This window comes from Narcine bancroftii, chromosome 4 (genome assembly GCF_036971445.1).
Source record: "Narcine bancroftii isolate sNarBan1 chromosome 4, sNarBan1.hap1, whole genome shotgun sequence".
NCBI classification, from domain to species: Eukaryota; Metazoa; Chordata; class Chondrichthyes; order Torpediniformes; family Narcinidae; genus Narcine; species Narcine bancroftii.
In genome coordinates this window covers 33,967,003-33,989,358 of record NC_091472.1, presented here as the reverse complement: position 1 = coordinate 33,989,358, position 22,356 = coordinate 33,967,003, and the positions used below count along the sequence as shown (strand labels likewise).

The window sequence follows — 22,356 nt, the reverse complement described above, 5'->3', positions numbered from 1 at the left end:
GTGTCGGCAAAGACTCAGAAACCTGGCCAGGAATCCTGGGCAAGCATGGCGTCGGCAAGTGCAACGACAATGGGCGCCTCCTGTTGGAGCTCTGCGCAGAACAGCGGCTTGTCATTACAAACACCCTTTTTCAGCAGAGGGACAGCCTTAAGACCACCTGGATGCATCCCCGATCCAAACACTGGCACCTCCTGGACTACATCCTGGTGCGAGAAAGTGACAAACAAGATGTGCTCCACACCAGGGTCATGCCTAGCGCGGAATGCCACACTGACCACCGGCTGGTTCGCTGCAAGCTCAACCTTCACTTCAAGCCAAAGCCCAGGAACAATAAAGCCCCCAGAAAGAGGTTCAATGTTGGAAAACTGCAGTCAGACGAAGCGAGAGGAAACTTCCAGGCAAACCTCAAAGCAAAGCTCGACGTTGCAACCCGCCTCACGGACCCGTCCCCTGAAATCCTCTGGGATCAGTTGAAGACTACCATACTGCAATCCACTGAAGAGGTACTGGGCTTCTCCTCCAGGAAAAACAAGGACTGGTTTGACGAAAACAGCCAGGAAATCCAGGAGCTGCTGGCAAAGAAGCGAGCTGCCCACCAGGCTCACCTTACAAAGCCGTCCTGTCCAGAGAAGAAACAAGCCTTCCGTCGCGCATGCAGCCATCTTCAGCGCAAACTCCGGGAGATCCAAAATGAGTGGTGGACTAGCCTCGCCAAACGAACACAGCTCAGCGCGGACATTGGCGACTTCAGGGGTTTCTACGAGGCTCTAAAGGCTGTGTACGGCCCCTCACCCCAAGTCCAAAGCCCGCTGCGCAGCTCAGACGGCAAAGTCCTCCTCAGCGACAAGATCTCCATCCTCAACCGATGGTCAGAACACTTCCAATCTCTTTTCAGTACCAACCGCTCAGTCCAAGATTCCGCCCTGCTCCAGCTCCCTCAACAGCCCCTAAGGCTAGAGCTGGATGAGGTTCCCACCCTGGATGAGACATATAAGGCAATCGAACAACTGAAAAGTGGCAAAGCAGCAGGTATGGATGGAATCCCCCCAGAAGTCTGGAAGGCTGGCGGCAAAACTCTGCATGCCAAACTGCATGAGTTTTTCAAGCTTTGTTGGGACCAAGGTAAACTGCCTCAGGATCTTCGTGATGCCACCATCATCACCCTGTACAAAAACAAAGGCGAGAAATCAGACTGCTCAAACTACAGGGGAATCACGTTGCTCTCCATTGCAGGCAAAATCTTCGCTAGGATTCTACTAAATAGAATAATACCTAGTGTCGCTGAGAATATTCTCCCAGAATCACAGTGCGGCTTTCGCGCTAACAGAGGAACCACTGACATGGTCTTTGCCCTCAGACAGCTCCAAGAAAAGTGTAGAGAACAAAACAAAGGACTCTACATCACCTTTGTTGACCTCACCAAAGCCTTCGACACCGTGAGCAGGAAAGGGCTTTGGCAAATACTAGAGCGCATCGGATGTCCCCCAAAGTTCCTCAACATGATTATCCAACTGCACGAAAACCAACAAGGTCGGGTCAGATACAGCAATGAGCTCTCTGAACCCTTCTCCATTAACAATGGCGTGAAGCAAGGCTGTGTTCTCGCACCAACCCTCTTTTCAATCTTCTTCAGCATGATGCTGAACCAAGCCATGAAAGACCCCAACAATGAAGACGCTGTTTACATCCGGTACCGCACGGATGGCAGTCTCTTCAATCTGAGGCGCCTGCAAGCTCACACCAAGACACAAGAGAAACTTGTCCGTGAACTACTCTTTGCAGATGATGCCGCTTTAGTTGCCCATTCAGAGCCAGCTCTTCAGCGCTTGACGTCGTGCTTTGCGGAAACTGCCAAAATGTTTGGCCTGGAAGTCAGCCTGAAGAAAACTGAGGTCCTCCATCAGCCAGCTCCCCACCATGACTACCAGCCCCCCCACATCTCCATCGGGCACACAAAACTCAAAACGGTCAACCAGTTTACCTATCTCGGCTGCACCATTTCATCAGATGCAAGGATCGACAATGAGATAGACAACAGACTCGCCAAGGCAAATAGCGCCTTTGGAAGACTACACAAAAGAGTCTGGAAAAACAACCAACTGAAAAACCTCACAAAGATAAGCGTATACAGAGCCGTTGTCATACCCACACTCCTGTTCGGCTCCGAATCATGGGTCCTCTACCGGCACCACCTACGGCTCCTGGAGCGCTTCCACCAGCGTTGTCTCCGCTCCATCCTCAACATCCATTGGAGCGCTCACACCCCTAACGTCGAGGTACTCGAGATGGCAGAGGTCGACAGCATCGAGTCCACGCTGCTGAAGATCCAGATGCGCTGGATGGGTCACGTCTCCAGAATGGAGGACCATCGCCTTCCCAAGATCGTATTATATGGCGAGCTCTCCACTGGCCACCGTGACAGAGGTGCACCAAAGAAAAGGTACAAGGACTGCCTAAAGAAATCTCTTGGTGCCTGCCACATTGACCACCGCCAGTGGGCTGATAACGCCTCAAACCGTGCATCTTGGCGCCTCACAGTTTGGCGGGCAGCAGCCTCCTTTGAAGAAGACCGCAGAGCCCACCTCACTGACAAAAGGCAAAGGAGGAAAAACCCAACACCCAACCCCAACCAACCAATTTTCCCTTGCAACCGCTGCAATCGTGTCTGCCTGTCCCGCATCGGACTGGTCAGCCACAAACGAGCCTGCAGCTGACGTGGACTTTTTACCCCCTCCATAAATCTTCGTCCGCGAAGCCAAGCCAAAGAAGAATCTTGGAATAAGAGGAACAGAAAGGAACTCTGTGGTGGTAGCTTGAAGAAAGAGGTTACCATCTGGAAAACCCTGATGGGGCAAGTTTCATCAGTGAGACCTTGTTGTGGAAATCCTGGAACAAATCTCTCTCTGCAGACCCTTCAAGAACCTTCCCGAGTGGTAAACATTTACCTTTTGAGCACCAAAGCCTTTATACATGAACTTTATACATGTTAAATTCTGTGCATAGTATAAGAATTTCCTGCATTCAGAGAACTTGGAAGGAGAAGTGAAATTAAACTGTGAACCAAAGAACTTTTCTTAAATTTACACACACCTTATATACACGTGCTCTTAGAATTAGAAGGGGGTTAATTTGGGTTAGTTAAGTATAAAGATAAGTTAGTTTGATTCTATTTTTATGTTTAAAGTTGATTAAAATAACTTTTGTTTTAAAAACTACTTGTCTTGGTGAATGTCTATTGCTGCTGAGTTTTTGAGTCCTTTGGGCTCGTAACAGCAGAGTATGGATTAGTATCTGGTTATAAAGTTAATGTTGATAAAAGTGAAGTGATACCTATGGTTGACATGGATTATATGCAATGTAAAAAAAAAGATTAGGTTTAAGTGGCAAAAAGAAGAAATTAAACAATTAGGAATAAAAATTGATAGAAATTTAAATAATTTATTTAAGTTAAATTATTTACTGCTATTAAAAAAAGGTAGATGGGGATTTAAAGAGATGGAAAGATTTACCAATAACTTAAATAGGATGGGTAAATTGTATTAAGATGAATATTTTTCCTAGAATACAATATTTGTTTCAATCATTACCCATTTGTGTACTGGAAATTTTATTCCGGAGTTTGAATAAAAATATATGAGAATTTATCTGGAAAGGTAAAATGCCAAGAATTGCTTCGGAAAAATTAACTTGGAAACTTGAACAAGGAGAACTAAGATAACCAAATTTTAAAAATTTTATAAAGCAGCTCAATTAAGATTTTTGTCTTCCTGTTCTCAAATTGGTGAGAAAACAGCTTGGGTTCAGATTGAAATGAATAAAATTGGAGAAATTATCCCAGAGCAATTTTTGTATAAGTGGAATAGGGAAGTGTTGAAAGGGAAAATAGAAGTACCGATTTTTAAAGCATATTTGAAGATGTAGAATGGGATCCATGTGGAGAGAGGAATTAAAAATGATCAAATACCCAAAATGATGTTAAGACAAAATCAGCCTAGTCCTTTTACTTTGAATAATTCTTTATTTGAAAGTTAGTACAATAAAGGTTTACAGAGGGGAAAAATTGATTTTTTTTTAAAGTATTTTTTTATATTTGAACAAATAAGAAGTATGACATACAAAATCATAGAATTTTTGCATATTATCAACTTAAATTGTATTTAAAAAAGAAATTGGGTGCAAATTTGAGACTTCCCAAATAAAGTCTATTTGAATATTTAATTACAGATACATTTATTACTAATATGTATATAAAATTGCAAAATACTATGGGAGGGAAAAGGACATGTATAAATCAAAACAACGGGAAAACGATTTAAATATACAAATTCAAGAAGAAATATGGTCTAGATTGTGTTGAGAGAGTGTGACAAATATGATCAAATGTTAGATATCAAATGGTTCAATATAATTTTCTACATCAATTATATTACACTCCATATAAATTAAATGGACTTAATTCCAATTATTCTGATAAATGTTTCCGATGTAATAAGGAAATAGGGACTTTTTTTACATTCAGTTTGGTTTTGTATAAAAGTTGAAGGGTTCTGGAAGGATTTGAGTATATAACTAAGACAATTTATGAAGATAAAGATACCAAAAGATCCAAGGATATTTCTACTTTGAAATATATATGAAGCAGATACAAAATTGAAGTTAGATAAATATCAAGAAAAATATTTTGAGTATAGCAATACCAACAGCAAAGAAATATGTAGAAATAACATGGAAAACAGAGAATTTTGTAACAATAGACAGATGGAATACTGAAATGCAAAATTGTATACCATTATAAAAAGAATCACTTGCAGTTTAAGGAATTAGATTGGGAATTTTTATAAGATTTGGGAATTGTATATGGATTTTGTGAATAAAAGTCCATCCGCATCATCCACCTTACCTACCCTTCTCAACTAATAATTAACAAAAGATTGTTAGTAAATATTAATTAAGATAATGATTAAAGTATAGATTTAGGTGTTTTTTTTTCTTTCTTGGGGGGTTGGGGAGAAAATAGAAAAATTTATTGTATCATTTTGTATTATGTTGTAACAAGTTATTATTTTAATTGAGTTAATGTTTGTATTGATGCAAATGATAAATAAAATTTTCCAAAAAAATTATTTGTGAGTTTCATAATGAGGAATTTGAAATACCCAAAGTGCAGGGTCGCCTGTTTGGGTCAGGACTTACGAATTAAGAAGCCATATAGAAATCCTGGTTGAGTGAAAGTGGCTGTTGTGCAGTGTTTACTTTATACTTTGATATGAAGTAAGAGTATGTGAGATCACTATTTAAAAGAATCGCTAATGCCAAGTTTGTTAAGGAAAAATCCTACTTTGTTACTCAGTTTATTGTTAACTATTAAACCCACCTTGGAACTTTCTGAATGTATGGGAACATTAGATGTTTATGTGAGTTGCTTTCCAATAAATTTATCTCTGGAGAAATCGACTCGTTCAGAAGAAGAACATTGATAAAGACTGGAATTATTAAGGAGAAAAATCTGGCATAGTGACTGAAATAAAGTGATGAGATATGTTAAATGAATGGCTACATTAACCTATTGTATTTTTTTTTTGTGAATTATGAGCTACTGGTAGGCAAGTGGCTGATGTATATAAAACAAAAATGAAATGACTGGTCCTGTGTTATTTCTCTCTGACAGACTGTTGGAAAAGGCTCTCTGTGGTGTGTCGACCCCCAGTACAGGCCTAACCTCATTCAGGCTCTAATGAAGACTCCATATTATTCAACAATGCAAATTTTCTGCACACCACCAGCCTCTCCTCCAAGGTAAGTAGCAACCCCCACAACATACTGAAAGAGATTTTTGTATTCTTCATAGCAATGAGAATAATTATTTCTTTTTAACATTTCAATGATCTGATTAAATTTGATGTTGTATATCTCCAAGAATGTAACTGAATTACATACATACACAGTGAATCCATACACCTATTGATGCTTGTTTTTTTTTTAGCCTTCAGATGATAGTGGTTTAATGCTAATCCAAAGTCTATCACTTATCTATGGTATGTTTAAAATCTTATTGTCTGGTGGAGAGATATCAAATATCTACAATAACAGTAACATGGTGGCATTTCGTTGTCTGTATTACTTCAGCGTAATGCCCTATAAGGTGAGCCCATTTATGCAAATTGAATTTTGCTGTAAAGTAACTTGCTGTTACAGCTTTAAAGTAAACTGGGATATTACTATGGATAATGTATATTTACATCATTTAACTATTGAGAAAGGGACTTGGGAAAAGCAATAAGGTATGAATGTAGTGACCAATTTCACTCCATTGAGACGCAGAAATGATAATAAATGAGCCAGCTTAATGTTACTATGGGAACACATTGTGGGGAAAATATGTGTATCATCATAAATGTGTTTTGCTGCTTGGTAACTAATCATATTGGCGGCACACTAGTCTGATTGTATTCTCATACTTTTTGTTTGAACAACGGACCCAGTTTGTTGCAGGATCTATTCCACCCCCACCAGCCCAAACCATCAAGCTTGAACTATTTTCATTTAAAACCTGGAACTATTCATTATCAACATTTCTGATTCTTTGGGTACACTGTTTGATGTGCTCAGTACAAGTAATATGGCATTTAGATGTGGTTGTAATATCAATGTTCTTTTGTTACAGAAGGAGGACATTACAACTGATAGGGATTCTATGTATGCTGTCTCAGAATTCATGAACTTTCTTGTTTCATTCTTTCTCACCTCACCCTAAAAGGAAGTTGCATGTTATTTCTAAAATTATAGAAAACTGAAGATGACCAAAAGCTTATTTTGATAATAGAGCAGTTCAAAAGAATGTTGCAGAGGTTGTAACCAAAAGCAAAAACCAAACTACTGGAGCAACTCAGTGGGTCAGGCAACATCTGAGGAGTCAAAGGGACTGATGCAGAGTCTTGACCTGAAACGTTGAGTATCCCTTTGGCTCCATAAATACTGCTTGATCCGCTGAGTTCCATCAGCACTTTTTTTCTTGCTCAAGAGGAATCCTGTTCATTTTAGACTACAATATCTTCAATCTCTGGAGCAGAATTAAGCCATTTGGGTCATCAAGTCTGCTCTGCCATTCAAATCATGGCTGATGTATTTTTCATTTCAACCCTGCCTTCTGCCCATATCCTTTGGCATCCTTGCTAGTGGAAAATCTATCAACTGGTTTAAATGTACCCAACGACTTGGCCTTCACAGTTGTCTGTGGTAACTAATTCCATAGATTCACCACCTCTCCTTTTGTCTGTTGTAAAGTGGCATCCTTTTATTCTGAGGCTGTGCCCTCTGGTCTGAGACTCTTTTACTATTGGAAACACCTTTTCTATGTCCACTCTATCTTGCCTTTTCAATATTCGCTATCTTTCGATGTGGTTCCTCTCCACCCCCCTCCCCCCATTCATCTAAACCTCAGCAAGTACAGACCCAGACACATCAACTGTTCCTTGTACATTAACCCTTTCATCCTTTGGATTATTCTTATAAATCTCCTTTGGATCCTTTTCAAACCCAACACACCCTTCCTTACATATGGGGCCCCAAACTTCTTGCAATTCTCCAAATATGGTCTTATATGTGACCTCTAAGTTAATCTTTTGTAAATCTTGCTTAAGGATTCGTAAGTCCTTTGAACCTCCACTTTCTGAATTCTCTCCCTATTTAGAAAGTACTTCTTCATTCCTTCTATCAAATCGCATACCCTTTTGCTTTTGTACACTGTATTCCATCTGCCACCTTTGCCTATTCTCTTGACCTATCCGAGTCCTCTTCAGGTTACTTCCTTCCTCAACTTCAGGAACTAAGTTACAGGGAAAGGTTAAATAGGTTAGGACTTTATTCCCTGGAGTGTAGAAGAATGAGGGGAGATTTGATATAAGTATTTAAAATTATGATGGGGATAGACAATGTAGATGGGCTTTTTCCACTGAGGGTAGGTGAGGACATGGGTAAAGAGTGAAAGGAGAAATTTTTTAAGGGGAAACATGAGTGGGAACTTCTTCACACAGAGAGTGATGGGGGGGGGGGGAAGGAGGGGTGTGTGGAATGAGCTTCCAGCTGAAGTGGTGAATGTGGGCTCAATTTTAAGATTTCAGATTTATTATCAGAGTACATCACATATAACCATGAGATTCCTTTTTCATGCAGCCGTCATTAAAACATGTAAACAGACAAAGAACTGTAAACAAATTATGCAATACAAAGAAAACAAGAAGAAAATCAATGAAGTGTAAGAGTCCTTAAATTAGTCTCTGGTTGAGTTTGTCATTGAGGAGTCTGAATGGTGGAGGGGTTGCAATTTTAACATTTAAGAGGACTTTGGACAGGTGCATGGGTGGGAGAGGTATGGAGGGCTATGGATTGGGTGCAGGTTGTGGGACTAGTCAAAAAAATGGTTCGGCACAGACTTTAAGGGCTGAAGATGCCTATTCCTGTGTTGTAATATTCTATGGTTCTAACACTACCTGCTCCCCCACCATGTATATTATCTGCTGAATTTTAGATGAATGGGGGGAGGGGGGTGGAGAGGAACCACATCGAAAGATAGCGAATATTGAAAGGGCAAGATAGAGTGGACATAGAAAAGGTGTTTCCAATAGTAAAAGAGTTTCAGACCAGAGGGCACAGCCTTAGAATAAAAGGATGCCACTTTACAACAGACAAAAGGAAGAATGTGTCTAGTGTTATCTGCTGAATTGGCTGCAAAGCCATCAATTCCATCATCTAAATAACTTGCACACTACGTGAAAAGTAGCGGACCTGTGACAGAGTATATAGAAATGTTTTTGGGAGATAAAATGTGAAAGGTTTGTTAGAGTAGGTCGCATGCAAACATTTAAAACTGATCTTATTTGAAATACTGGAGACATAGTGGCTTTTTGCAAGAGCTTTGAAGAGTGCTCAAGAAATGTCACTAATGGATTATTGTTTATCAAAGCAACAGATGAAAGAGCTGGTCGGCTCTGCTATCGTCTGAAGGAGACTTGCTGTTGTAAGAGGGTCATGTGGTTTTGCAAGCAGAGAGAGTCAAACAAGCTTTCTCTCAGTCTCAGAGTGTGTGTGTGAGAGAGAGAGAGAGAGAGAGAGAAAAGCAGAGATGACTCTGACTGTGTTTCAGCCAGCAAGAGCAGCTGGAACTGAAACAGGAAAAGCTGGCAAGAAGCCCCAGTGTGGAAGATGGCCTAGTCACAACCCTTGTGGTTCATGCAAGAGGAGAGGACTGGCTGTCTAATGTTTCACTTGAAATAAGAGAAACAAAAAGGAACTCTGTGGTGACCTGAAAGAAAGAGGTTGTCATCTGGAGAACCCTGATGGGGCAAGTTTCGTCAGCAAGACACTGAGGTTACTGATGGAGTACATCAGTTGTGGATGACCTGGAACAACACATCTCTCTGAAAACCAACAATAACCTTCATGAGCAGTAACCATTTACCTTTCGTGCACCAAAGCCGGGTGAACTTTATACATGTTAAATTCTGTGCACATTATAGAATTGCCTGCAACCAGTGAACTTGGAAGAATGAGAAGTGAGATTGGACTGTGAACCAAATAACTTTTCTGAACTTACACACACATTACACACATGTGCTCTTAGAATTAGAAGGGGGTTAAGTTAGGTAAAGTAAGTAAATAGAGATAAATTTAAGTGTGATTCTATTTTCATGTTTAAAAATAATTAAATGCAACTTTTGTTTAAGTAACCACTTGTCTTGGTGAATATCTTTTGCTGCTGGGTTTTGGGGTCCTCTGGGCTCCTAACACACCCAACACCAACCCCTGTGAAACACTATTAGTCACTAACAGCCAACCAGAAAAGGCCCCCTTTATTGCCACTCTTTGCTTTCTGCCAGTCAGCCAATCTTCTATCCATGCTGGTACTGTTCCCATAATAGTGTACCATGGGCTTCTATTTTGCAGATTTGTGTGTGACAGTACCTTGTCAAAGGGCTTCTGAAAATTCAAGTGATCAACATCTACTGAGTGTCCTTTGTTCCTCAAAGAACTCAAACAGATTTGCCAAGCAAGATCTCCCTTGAACACACCATGTTGACTTCATCCTATTTTATTTTAAGCTTTCAAGTATTCTAAAACCTTATCCTTAATAATGAACTCTAGAATCTGCCAACAGTTGAGTTAGACTAACCAATCAATAACCTGATGTTGTACCTTCCAATTTCTATCTGCATTTTCAGCTCACCTATTTTGCTTCATACACTGCGTGCATTTAAATACACCACCTTCAGTCCTGCATTCATCGCCTTTCTCTCATTAATCTCTTTGTTGTTCAGAATAAATTTTTATCCTTTTCTAAACTTTCTGTCCTTATTCTGGAAACTTCAATAATCTCTCTTGCATTCTCCTTCCCTTTTAACATTATACATACTTTTTATTACTTTTCTCATGCAACCTAATAGCTCAAGGCACTGCATGCACTAATAGTTCAAGCTGGCAATTGTGCTGGTTGAGCCAGTAACAGCATACAGTAACAGTAACAGCCTTTTCTGCTGTTGTAGTGGAATTTGGATCTAGTTATTGGGATCCAATGCTTCTGATCCTAAAACTTGTTCAGTGACCATTGAGGCAAAAGTGAGCACTTGGATTTTGAAGGCTGTTTTAAATGAAGCTGAAAAATGCTTCTTCACTAAGATGTAAAATGGCTGGAAGGGCAATCAATCCTCTGTATATTTTTGATAATTGGTGAAAAAGGGAAAATAATCTGTGAATAGATTGCATGTCTGTTTTTCTATCTATGGCAAAAAGGATTTTTTTATAAAAAATCATAGAAACATTATTTTCAATGTGCAATGTGAAAAAATAAGTTTAAATCATTTAAGGGTTTTTTTTCCAATATTATAATGGGATAAAAGGATTGTTGACTATATGAAATTATTATTGGATATTTTATTGCATTATGATTTCCAGTCTTAGCAAGTTTCATGAGGAAATCTTAAATTCCTAATTGCTAGCAGTTAAGCATATTCCTTTCTGTTTTTCCATTCTCTCTCTTCTTCTTTCAATTATGCTTCTGCCTGCACATGATCTATATCTCTTCATTCCCTGCAAATTCATGAGTCTATCTGAAGCCTCATAAATGCTACTATTTTTTTGACGGAGGAGTCACGTGATGGAGTAGTGGCCGGACGGTGAACTCCAGCCCTCTCCAGAAAAGTCGGGAAAAACAAAAGAAAACACAAAGGCACAGAAATAAAAGTTACAGAAAAGTGAGTATAAAGGTGGAAAGAAGATGGCGACAAAAAAAGAAAAATCGAAAGCAACGGTAAGAAGAGAGGAAGAGAAGACAAAGGAGGAAAAAGGTGAAGGCCTTACCTGTCCGAAGAGGCCCGCTGCGGAGAGAGAAACCCGCTCCCTCAGGTCGGTAAATAATGGACTACAAAAATGGCTCGCAGAGCCGAGTAAAAGTGCGCAACCGCGCATGTGCGATACTTCGCGCATGCGCGATGCGAATGAAAAAAAACACACCGACGGGAGGGGGGACCAGCTGGGGAGTCGATCTCCACAGCCGGCAATGACAGCTGCAGAACACCTGCAGCAAGAAGAGAACACAGAAGACAATAGAAACAAGAAAGGAGGAAAGGGCACCAAAGAAACAACAGATGGCCAACCCAGAGGAAGAGGAAGAGTACAGGGAAATAGAAGAAGAAAAGAAAGGCAAGGTAAAGGATATACTTGCTCTTATTAAAGGATACATGGAGTCATTTAAAGAATGGCAAACACAGGAATTTAAGGATTTAAGAAAAAGAATAAACAACACAGAAGAGAAAATAAATAAAATGGAGATGACCTTAACAGAAATGGGAAAGAAAATGGACAAGATGGAAGAGCGGGCAGTAGCAGCAGAAATGGAGGTAGAAGACTTAAAAAAGAAATTGGAGAAATCTAATAAAAAAACTAAAGAGACACAAGAACTACTAGCTCAAAAAATAGATACAATGGAAAACCATAACAGAAGAAATAACATAAAGATAGTGGGCCTTAAGGAAGATGAAGAAGGCAAGAATATGAGGGAGTTTATAAAAGAGTGGATCCCTAAGACCCTAGGATGTCCAGAACTACAGCAAGAAATGGAAATAGAAAGGACACATAGAGTATTGGCCTCTAAACCACAACCACAACAAAAACCAAGATCTATTGTAGTAAAATTCCTAAGATATACTACAAGAGAAAAGGTACTGGAGAAGACAATGGAAAAAGTAAGAGAGGGCAACAAACCACTGGAGTATAAAGGGCAAAAAATCTTCATTTATCCAGATATAAGTTTTGAACTCCTAAAGAAGAGAAAAGAGTTCAATACAGCAAAGGCGATTTTATGGAAGAAAGGGTATGAATTTATACTAAAGCATCCAGCGGTATTGAAAATATTTATTCCAGGACAACAAAACAGACTATTCTCGGATCCAGAAGAAGCACGAAAATTTGCAGAACAATTACAAAAATAGACTGAGGGAGGAAGACGGGTAATGAGAGTTAAAATGATCACGATTGATATGTATGTGGGTAAAGACAAAAATAGACTGAGGGATGAAGACGGGTAATGAGAGTAAAAATGATCACGATTGATATGTATGCGGGTAAAGAGGTATAAGAGTGAATAGAGACAATGAGCATACATGAATGTATCTGTACTTAGAGGAAAATATAGATAGTATAGACAAGAATTAATAAGGGAAGGTAATGGAATAGAGAGAATAAGGAGGGAATTAAAAGAGTGACCTTTGTGACATATGAAAAGTGAAATCTTTTCTGGGGGAGGCGGGGTGGGGGGAAATTGCGGTCACTGCAAAATCAGTTGACGCTTGCGAGTGGATTCGCAAATCCAAATGGAGAGGGGAGATGTGGTTGTCCGACAAGGGATAAAGGACAACTCAGGAGGTGAAGGGGAGATTGGGGATAAATAAGATAGAAATAGGAGAATAAGGAAAATGTTGGATGTTGTAGGAATGTTGTCTTATAAAGAGTTGAAAATAAGAAAACAGAAATGGAAAAGGAGGAAAGGTAATGATGGAAAAACGGAAAGAGAAGATAAACAAAATATAAAAGGGCTACGCTGAACTATATGTCTTTAAATATTAATGGAATACATAACCAAATTAAAAGGAAGAAACTACTAAATTTAAATGAATAAATGTATTCCATTAGAAAAAATAACATATAGTTTAAGAAATAATATTGAAATATTCGAACAAGTATGGGAGCCTTACATTAAATACAATAGCGAAAACCTACCGGGGACAAACATTACTTAAGTTGATGGAAGGAGAAGGAAAGAAACGAATGAACTCTGTAGAATTTCTGGTGTATTTTTGTTGAATGACAACATTGTCTGACTGAATTAATGCAACCTAGATTGTATACCTAAAATGGATGGGGGGGTGGTGGGGGGCGGTTTGGGAGGAAAGGGGGGGGGAGAAAAAGTCACTGTATATGTGTGAAAAAGAAATAGTGTATATCATGTCTAATGTGATTTATGGTGTGAAAAATAAAAAAAATTATAAAAAAAATGCTACTATTTTTTTTAAATTTTTTTATTTTTCACACTATGAACCAGACTAACCAAAATACACACAAACATTTCCCTCTTGAATATACAGTCATTTTCTCCCCTTTTCCCCCCTCCCTTCCCTCCCTCCTTCATCCCCCCTCCTCACCCACTCAACATTCAACCTATTATGATACATTAAACCCATTAAACAATGTCATCACACAATTAAAATAAACAAGAAATTTGTGTCATCTACTTTTACATACTGGGTCAGACCATTTCGTCTTCTTCTCCTTCTGTTATTTTAGGCGGAGGAGGTCTGCGGTAGGACTTCTCTGTTGTGTTCTATGTACGGTTCCCAAATTTGTTTGAATACTGTGATGTTATTTCTTAAATTGTATGTTATTTTTTTCCAATGGAATACATTTATTCATTTCTATGTACCATTGCTGTATTCTCAGGCTCTCTTCTAATTTCCAGGCTGACATAATACATTTTTTTTGCTACAGCTAAGGCTATCATAATAAATCTTTTTTGTGCTCCATCCAAATCGAGTCCCTGTTCTTTACTTCTTATATGACTTAGAAGAAAAATCTCTGGATTTTTTGGTATGTTGCTTTTTGTGATTTTATTTAATACCTGGTTTAGATCTTCCCAAAATTTTTCCACTTTCTCATATGCCCAAATTCCATGTACTGTTGTTCCCGTTTCCTTCTTACAATGAAAACATCTATCTGATACTGTTGGGTCCCATTTATTTAACTTTTGGGGCGTAGTGTATAGCCTGTGTAACCAATTATATTGTATCATGCGTAACCTCGTGTTTATTGTATTTCTCATAGTTCCGGAGCATAGCTTTTCCCATGTTTCATTCTTTATCTTTATGTTTAGATCTTGTTCCCATTTTTTTTTGGGTTTACAGCTTGTTTCCTCATTCTCTTTCTCTTGCAGTTTGATGTACATGTTTGTTATAAATCTTTTAATTATCATTGTGTCTGTAATCACATATTCAAAATTGCTTCCTTCTGGTAACCTCAGTCTGCTTCCCAATTTGTCCTTTAAGTAGGTTTTCAGTTGGTGGTATGCAAACATTGTACTGTGAGTTATGTCATATTTGTCCTTCATTTGTTCAAAAGATAATAATTTATTTCCCGAAAAACAATTTTCTATTCTTTGGATCCCTTTTCTCTCCCATTCTCTAAAGGAAAGGTTATCTATTGAGAAAAGGATTAGTTGATTTTGCGTCAATATTAATTTTGGTAGTTGATAATTTGTTTTATTCCTTTCTACATGAATCTTCTTCCAAATGTTGAGCAGATGGTGCAGTACTGGTGAATTCCTATGTTCCACCAGCTTTTCATCCCATTTATATAGTAAATGTTCAGGTACCTTCTCCCCTATTTTATCTAGCTCTAATCTGCTCCAATCTGGTTTTTCCCTTGTTTGATAAAAATCTAATAGGTATCTTAATTGTGCTGCTCTATAATAATTCTTAAAGTTTGGTAGCTGTAAACCCCCTTGTTTGTACCATTCTGTTAATTTATCTAGCACTATCCTCGGTTTCCCCCCACCCCCCTTTCCATAAGAATTTCCTTATTATTTTATTTAACTCCTTGAAGAATTTCTCTGTTAGTTGAATTGGTAATGATTGAAATAGGTATTGTATCCTTGGGAAGATATTCATTTTAATGCAATTTACCCTTCCTATCAGTGTTAGTGGTAAGTCTTTCCAATGTTCTAAGTCGTCTTGTAATTTCTTCATTAATGGCTGATAATTTAGTTTGTCTAGATGGCCTAGATTATTATCTGGTTGTATACCTAAGTATCGAATTGCTTGTGTTTGCCATCTAAATAGTGATTGTTTATTAAACTTTGTGAAATCCGCATTATTCATTGGCATTGCTTCACTTTTATTTGCGTTGATCTTGTACCCCGATACTTCTCCACATTCCTTCAATTTCTTATGTAATTCATTTATTGATATTTCTGGTTCTGTTAAGTATACTATGACATCATCTGTAAATAGATTGATTTTATATTCCTTCTCTTTTATTTTTATCCCTCTTATTTTATTTTCTGTTCTTATCAGTTCTGCCAGTGGTTCTATAGCTAATGCGAACAGTGAGGGAGATAGTGGACATCCCTGCCTAGTTGATCTGCTTTATTTAAATTGGCTTGATATATATCCATTTACTGTCACCTTCGCCAATGGTCCCTTATATAATGTTTTAATCCAATTAATATATTTCTCTAGTAGGTTGAACCTCTTTAGTACTTTGAATAAACAATTCCATTCTACTCTGTCAAAGGCTTTCTCTGCATCTAAGGCAACTGCCACTGTTGGCGTCTTGTTTCCTTGTACTGCATGGATTAAGTTAATGAACTTACAGATATTGTCCGTTGTTCGTCTTTTCTTAATAAATCCAGTTTGATCTAGTTTTACTATTTTTGGTACACAGTCGGCCAATCTGTTTGCTAATAGTTTAGCTATTATCTTATAATCTGTGTTAAGTAGAGATATTGGTCTATACGATGCTGGTGTTAGTGGATCTTTCCCCGACTTTGGTATTACTGTAATTATTGCTGTTTTGGATGAATCTGGCATGTTTTGTGTTTCTTCAATCTGGTTCATTACTTCCAGGAGAGGAGAAATTAATAACTCTTTAAATGTTTTATAGAATTCTATTGGGAGTCCATCCTCTCCCGGCCTTTTATTGTTCGGTCATTTTTTTAATATATCCTGTATTAATTTATTAATTTATTTTGCTCCTCTTACAATTTCGGTAGTTCAATTTTAGCTAGAAATTCATCTATTTTGTCTTCTTTCCCTTCGTTCTCATTTCGATATAATTGCTCATAGAATTCCTTGAAGTTTTCATTGATCTCCGTTGGGTTATATGTAATTTGTTTATCCTTTTTCCTTGATGCCAATACCATTTTTTTAGTTTGTTCTGTCTTAAGCTGCCAAACTAGTATTTTGTGAGTTTTTTCTCCTAGCTCATAATACTTCTGTTTTTTCTTCATTATGTTCTTCTCCACCTTGTATGTTTGCAGTGTTTCATATTTTATCTTTTTGTCCGCCAATTCTCTTCTTTTTGTTGTATCTTCCCTTATTGCTAATTATTTTTCTGTACTTGCTATTTCCCTTTCCAGCTGTTCTATTTCCCGATTGTAGTCCTTCTTCATCTTAGTTACATAACTTATTATCTGCCCACTGATGAACGCTTTCATTGCATCCCATAGTATAAATTTATCTTTCACTGATTCCGTTTTTATTTCAAAGTACATTTTAATTTGTCGCTCAATGAATTCTCTAAAATCCTGTCTTTTAAGTAGCATGGAGTTTAATCTCCATCTATACATTCTCAGTGGGATGACCTCCAGCTCTATTGCTAATAACAGGGGTGAGTGATCCGATAACAATCTAGCTTTATATTCCATTTTCCTAACTCTCCCTTGGATGTGGGCTGACAACAGGAACAGGTCTATCCTTGAGTATGTTTTATGTCTACCTGAATAATATGAGTATTCCGTCTCCTTTGGGTGTTGTCTCCTCCATATATCCAAAAGTTGCATTTCCTGCATCAATTTAACCATAAATTTGGTTACTTTGTTCTTTCTGCTAGTCTTTTTTCCAGTTTTATCCATCTTTGAGTCCAAATTAAAGTTAAAGTCCCCTCCTATCAGTATATTCCCCTGCTTATCTGCAATCTTCAAAAAGATATCTTGCATAAATTTTTGATCCTCTTCATTAGGTGCATATACATTGAGCAAATTCCAAAATTCTGAATATATCTGACACTTTATCATTACATACCTCCCTGCTAGATCTATTATTTTTTCCTCTATTTTGATTGGTACATTTTTATTGATTAATATAGCTACTCCTCTGGCTTTTGAATTGTATGATGCTGCTATTACGTGCCCTACCCAGTCTCTCCTCAATTTCTTGTGTTCCACTTCCATTAGATGTGTTTCCTGCATGAATGCTATCTCAATTTTTTCTTTCTTCAGTAAACTTAACAGCCTCTTCCTTTTGATTTGGTTATGTATTCCGTTAATATTTATAGTCATATAGTTCAACATGGCCATTTCATACTTTGTTTATCTTTCCTTTCCGTTTCCTCATCACCACCTTTCCTCCTTATCCATTTCTGTTTCCTTTTTTTGAACACACTGTAAGAGAACACTTCTAAAACATAAAATATTTCCACTATTCCCACATCTAAAATTCCCTTAACTCCAAATGTTCTCCCCCTCTCTGAGTTGCCCCTTGTCCCTTGCCGGGCAACCACAACTCCCCTCTCCATTTGGATTGCGAACCCGCTCACAAGTGTCAACTGTTTTCGCAGTGACTGTTATTCTCTCCCACCCAGCCCCCTCCAGAAAATATTTTTATCTTTACATATAACAAAGCTCACCCTCTTAATTCCCCCCTTGCTTCCTTTCTTCCCCTTCTTAGTTCTTACTTATACATTATTTTTCTTCTTTATATGAAGTTTGTCGTCATTCTTGTTCTTGTTACATCTTTTCATCTCTCTGTCTGTTTTGCAGGCGTTCTGCAAATTCTCGTGCTTTCTCCGGATCCGAGAACAGTCTGCTTTGCTGCCCCGGGATAACAATTTTAAGCACCGCTGGATATCTTAACATAAATTTATAACATTTCTTCCATTTTGCTGCGTTAAACTCCTTCCTCTTCTTCAGGAGCTCAAAACTTATGTCTGGGTAGAAAAAATTTTTTTGACCTTTGTATTCCAGTGGCTTTTTGTCTTCTCTCATTTTTTTCATTGCCTTCTACAATATATTTTCTCTTGTCATATATCTCAGGAATTTTACTAGAATGGATCTTGGTTTTTGTTGTGGCTGTGGTTTTGGGGCTAATGTTCTGTGTGCCTTTTCTATTTCCATTCCTTCCTGTATTTCTGGCATTCCTAGGACCCCGGGGATCCATTTTTTTATAAATTCTTTCATATCTTTGCCTTCTTCATCTTCCTTAAGGCCCACTATCTTTACATTGTTTCTCCTATTATAGTTTTCCATTATATCCATCTTTTGAGCTAACAACTCCTGTGTTTCTTTAACTTTTTTATCAGATTCTTCCAATTTTCTTTTTAAGTCAGCTGTTTCTCGTTCTTCCACCTTGTTTACTCTTTTCCCTATTTCTGTCATGACCATCTCTAATCTACTCACTTTTTCTTCAGTACCTTTTATTCTTCTTTTTATTTCATTAAATTCTCATGTCTGCCATTCTTTTACTGCTTCCATATATCCTTCAAAAAAATTTCAATCTATTTACAGTCCATTCCCTTTATCTTCTATTTCTTTGTGTAGGGCTTGATGTTCTCCCTCCTCTTCCCCTGAGTCCACTCCAGGACCTGTGTCCTCTACCTCTCTTCCTTGTATCTGTGTTTATTCTGACTTTCTTGTTGGGCTGTTTATCTCAGTTTGCTGAGTATTTTTTTTAATGGTGTCTTGATGTTGGTCCTCTTCCTCTGGGCTGGTCATCTGCTGAGTATCTGATTTCCTTTCTTCATTCTCCTCCCTCTTGTTCCTGTTATTTTCTGTATCTTACCGCTGGGAGCCCTGCTGTCAGGTCATACTCAGCTGTTCAAGTTCCACTCCACAGCTGGTCTCCCCTCCCGTCGGTGTTGTCTTTGTCGTGCGCATCGCGCACGCGCGATTGCGCACCTCTGTTTGGCTCCGTGAGCCATCCTTATAGTCCTGCGTTCAGTGGGTCGCGACCCTTCGGGGTTTCCACTGACCTCAGGGAGTGGGCTCCTCTTTCCACGGCGGGTCCCTGCTTCTTCGTACAGGTAAGGCCTTAACCTTTCTCTTCCGACGTCTTTCCTTCTTCTTTTCTTCCCGTTATTTTTGGCTTTTCTTTCTTTGGTGCCATTTCCTCCACACCTTTATTTTTTATTTGTTGTGGTTTGTGTGTCTGTGGCTTTGCTTTTTCTTTACTTTTTTCCTTCTTTTTTGGAGAGGGCTGGTATTCTCCTACCGGCCACTACTCCATCACGTGACTCCTCCCAATAAATGCTACTATTGTGTCAGTTTTCACCACTACTCATGGCAGCCTGTTTCAGGCAGCTACTAGTTTCAGTGTGTGTATCTAAAATAAATAGTCTCAGATACCTCCTTTAAACCTCACTTTAAATGCATATCCTCTAATAGTTGATGTTTTTACCTTGTGGAAAACATTCTGACTGTCTATCCTATCCATTCCTCTCATAATTCTATAAACTTCTACCAGATCTCTCAGCCTCTGAAGCTGCAGAGAGAAAATTTTTGTGCACTGCCATGTTGCTCGAGCTTGTATTTTTACAAAATGAGTGTACATAAAGATTGCAGTACAGAAACAGGCCTTTTGGCACAACTGATTTTGAGAACTATCCATGTTTAAATTAAATGCTAGATCCTAAAGAAGAGACTGCAAACAGCAGGGGATATGTATCATGTGTAAACAACAAAGTTTTAGATTAATTTGGGTGCAGTTTTCAGGATCAGACACAGAGCTAAAGGGCTTGTTCCCATACTGTTCTGTGTTTTTTTTAAACCAACAAAACCTAAAAGACCACCTGTTTCAGTAGTGTGCAGTAAATTCACCAAAATCAATTCACTGACAGAAAATTCACCACCGACCAAAAAATAAATCACCAAACATCAAATTCATTAAATTGATTTTGGTGAATTTACCGCACACCATCACAGCACCACCTGTCCAGTAGGTGAAGCTGCCAGGGTGCTTCACCACCCTGGGACTGAACACAGGATGAGGGAAAGAAGAAAGTCCTCCCAGAACAGGTCAGTTGTCCAATGGCTGGATTCTGGTCTTCAAAAACATCTGCATGCCATTAAAACAGGTTGTGGAGCTCCAGAGGTGCCCTGCCAGCATCTTCATTTATTCTCTCTTTCCCTCCTCTGCATCACTCTCCTCCTCCTTGCTCTCCCAGTCCTTAGAGATTCTGCAGTTCATGTTCACAAAGATATTCCCGTCATTGTCTGAATCCTCCTCTGGTTTGCCTTCCTTTTCCTCCTCCAACCCCAAACTGCAGAGCTCTCTCTTAGGGTGACTGGCATAGGAGGGAGGGAATAGGGGGAGGGGGATTGTTAAAGACTAGGACTGTGGCACAAAATCAGCTCAAAACTGGCATCCAGCCGTGCATCTCTGCGAGGAGGGGAGCGGGAGAAATTAACTCCCCTCTGCACACGGGGGCAGCAGGGCACGGGCAGCCGAGGGAGCAACGACCTAAGGGGTGGGCTTGTTAGACAAATGTCTGCAAGAATGACCAATTAACACCTAATTAAAAGCTTTATTAAAGGACACTTAAAAATTGATTAAAAAAATTAAAATTATATATGATGAGCTATGCCTCTTTAAAAATTATTTTTTTTTCCATTTATTCAATTGTTGCTGATTTTTCTGTCGGTGAATTTGCTAGTTGGTGAAATTTCATTGGTGAATTGATTTCGGCGAATTTACCTGTAACGCCTTACAGTGCCTTTGAGTGAAATGAATTGAACTTCCACTCCCAGTCATTTTCTAATTTGAACCAATTAAATTTTATCCTCTATTCATTTTCTAAACCACAATATTCCTCATTACACTACTCATAACTTTCAAGTAGCTTAAAAGCTGCTTTCCATTTCTTTACAGACTCTTGTATGTTTTCTCATCAATCACTGCTTAAACCCTTCATTAGGGCCTTGGTCCAGTGCACAGACCAAAATCACCACTTGGATTGCAACTTTCTCAAACCTGTAGTTACTCCAAATGTGTTTGATCACTGCCATTTACAAGCTCCGTGTCCCTTTACACATCTTTTGCTCTTCAGACATGAGACACACTCATTATTCACTTGCTGATATTAGTCTATCACAATATCCATATACCTCAATATCCCCTATCTTGAAGTATCCATAATAAGTACCGGTAGCCACAATATCCTGTAACTCAGAACTCTCTTCTCTAGTTTTCATTTTGCCACATCTGTGTCTCCCTTTAACATTTCTTGTTTTGGTCCTATGAATTGTCTTTCCTCTCCCGAATCTCTCCTCTCAAAATCCTTTAGAAAGCAGTAGTGAATGAATGTGAAAACAGTCAGGGCTAAGTCTCAACTCCCATAGTATGAAGCTATCATCCACCTACCAACGAGTAGGCTTGTCAAGCGACCCCTTGCAAATACCCTCCAACTGTCATTATTGAGAAATGGGGTATAATAGACTTAGTAAAGTACACGTGCCACAAGTGCAGACTACAAGCTACATTTCAAATTCTTGCCCTGATCCGACTTGAGCAACATACTTGGCTGAATTAGTCATCTTCAACTGGTGTCAGAGTTCATTTCTGAACATTAACAAACATCTTTTCAGCTATTGCCTGTTCTAGCAATTTGTAAGTAGAATGGATGTCAATGGGTGGCCTGGTATTGCAATACTTTTCTAGATTTACAGACAAGCCATGCTTATTTTGGGGAAGCTGAAACTATTGGATTCTGTTGTTCAAAGGGAAATACAGGCAATCCAGTTATGTCCCGTGGTGTACATTTAAAAAAAAACAGATCGTTTAAAAAAAAAACCTTTCCATTTTGATTCCAGTTCACTATCAATCTGACCTGGTGTTTTTTTAAAATTCCAAGACCAGATAGTATTCCTCATTAGGAACAAAAATATTCAAGAATAATAAAATCTAATGCAAACATGTATAGTAGAACATAAACAATACAGCACAGGAACAGGCCTTTCAGACCACAATGTCCAAATTAAACTGAAACTTGGTGAAATGAAAAATAGTGGTTACTGGTATTTTACTTGTATAAATTATTTCTTTC

General features: G+C 38.5%; 1 protein-coding gene and 1 long non-coding RNA gene across 9 annotated transcripts in view; one reads left to right on the top strand and one right to left on the bottom strand.

Annotated features, from left to right (window-relative positions):
• Window positions 1-22,356, bottom strand: part of LOC138760446 (uncharacterized) — a 134,857-nt gene that overhangs the window by 83,556 nt on the left and 28,945 nt on the right. The window lies entirely within an intron of this gene.
• LOC138760445 (forkhead box protein N2-like) overlaps window positions 1-22,356 on the top strand; it is a 94,456-nt gene that overhangs the window by 55,777 nt on the left and 16,323 nt on the right. For all 3 annotated transcript variants that reach the window (XM_069931034.1, XM_069931033.1, XM_069931035.1), the window contains exon 3: window positions 5,669-5,796. In XM_069931034.1, coding sequence (XP_069787135.1) covers window positions 5,669-5,796 — 128 coding nt within the window. The remainder of the gene's footprint in view (window positions 1-5,668; window positions 5,797-22,356) is intronic.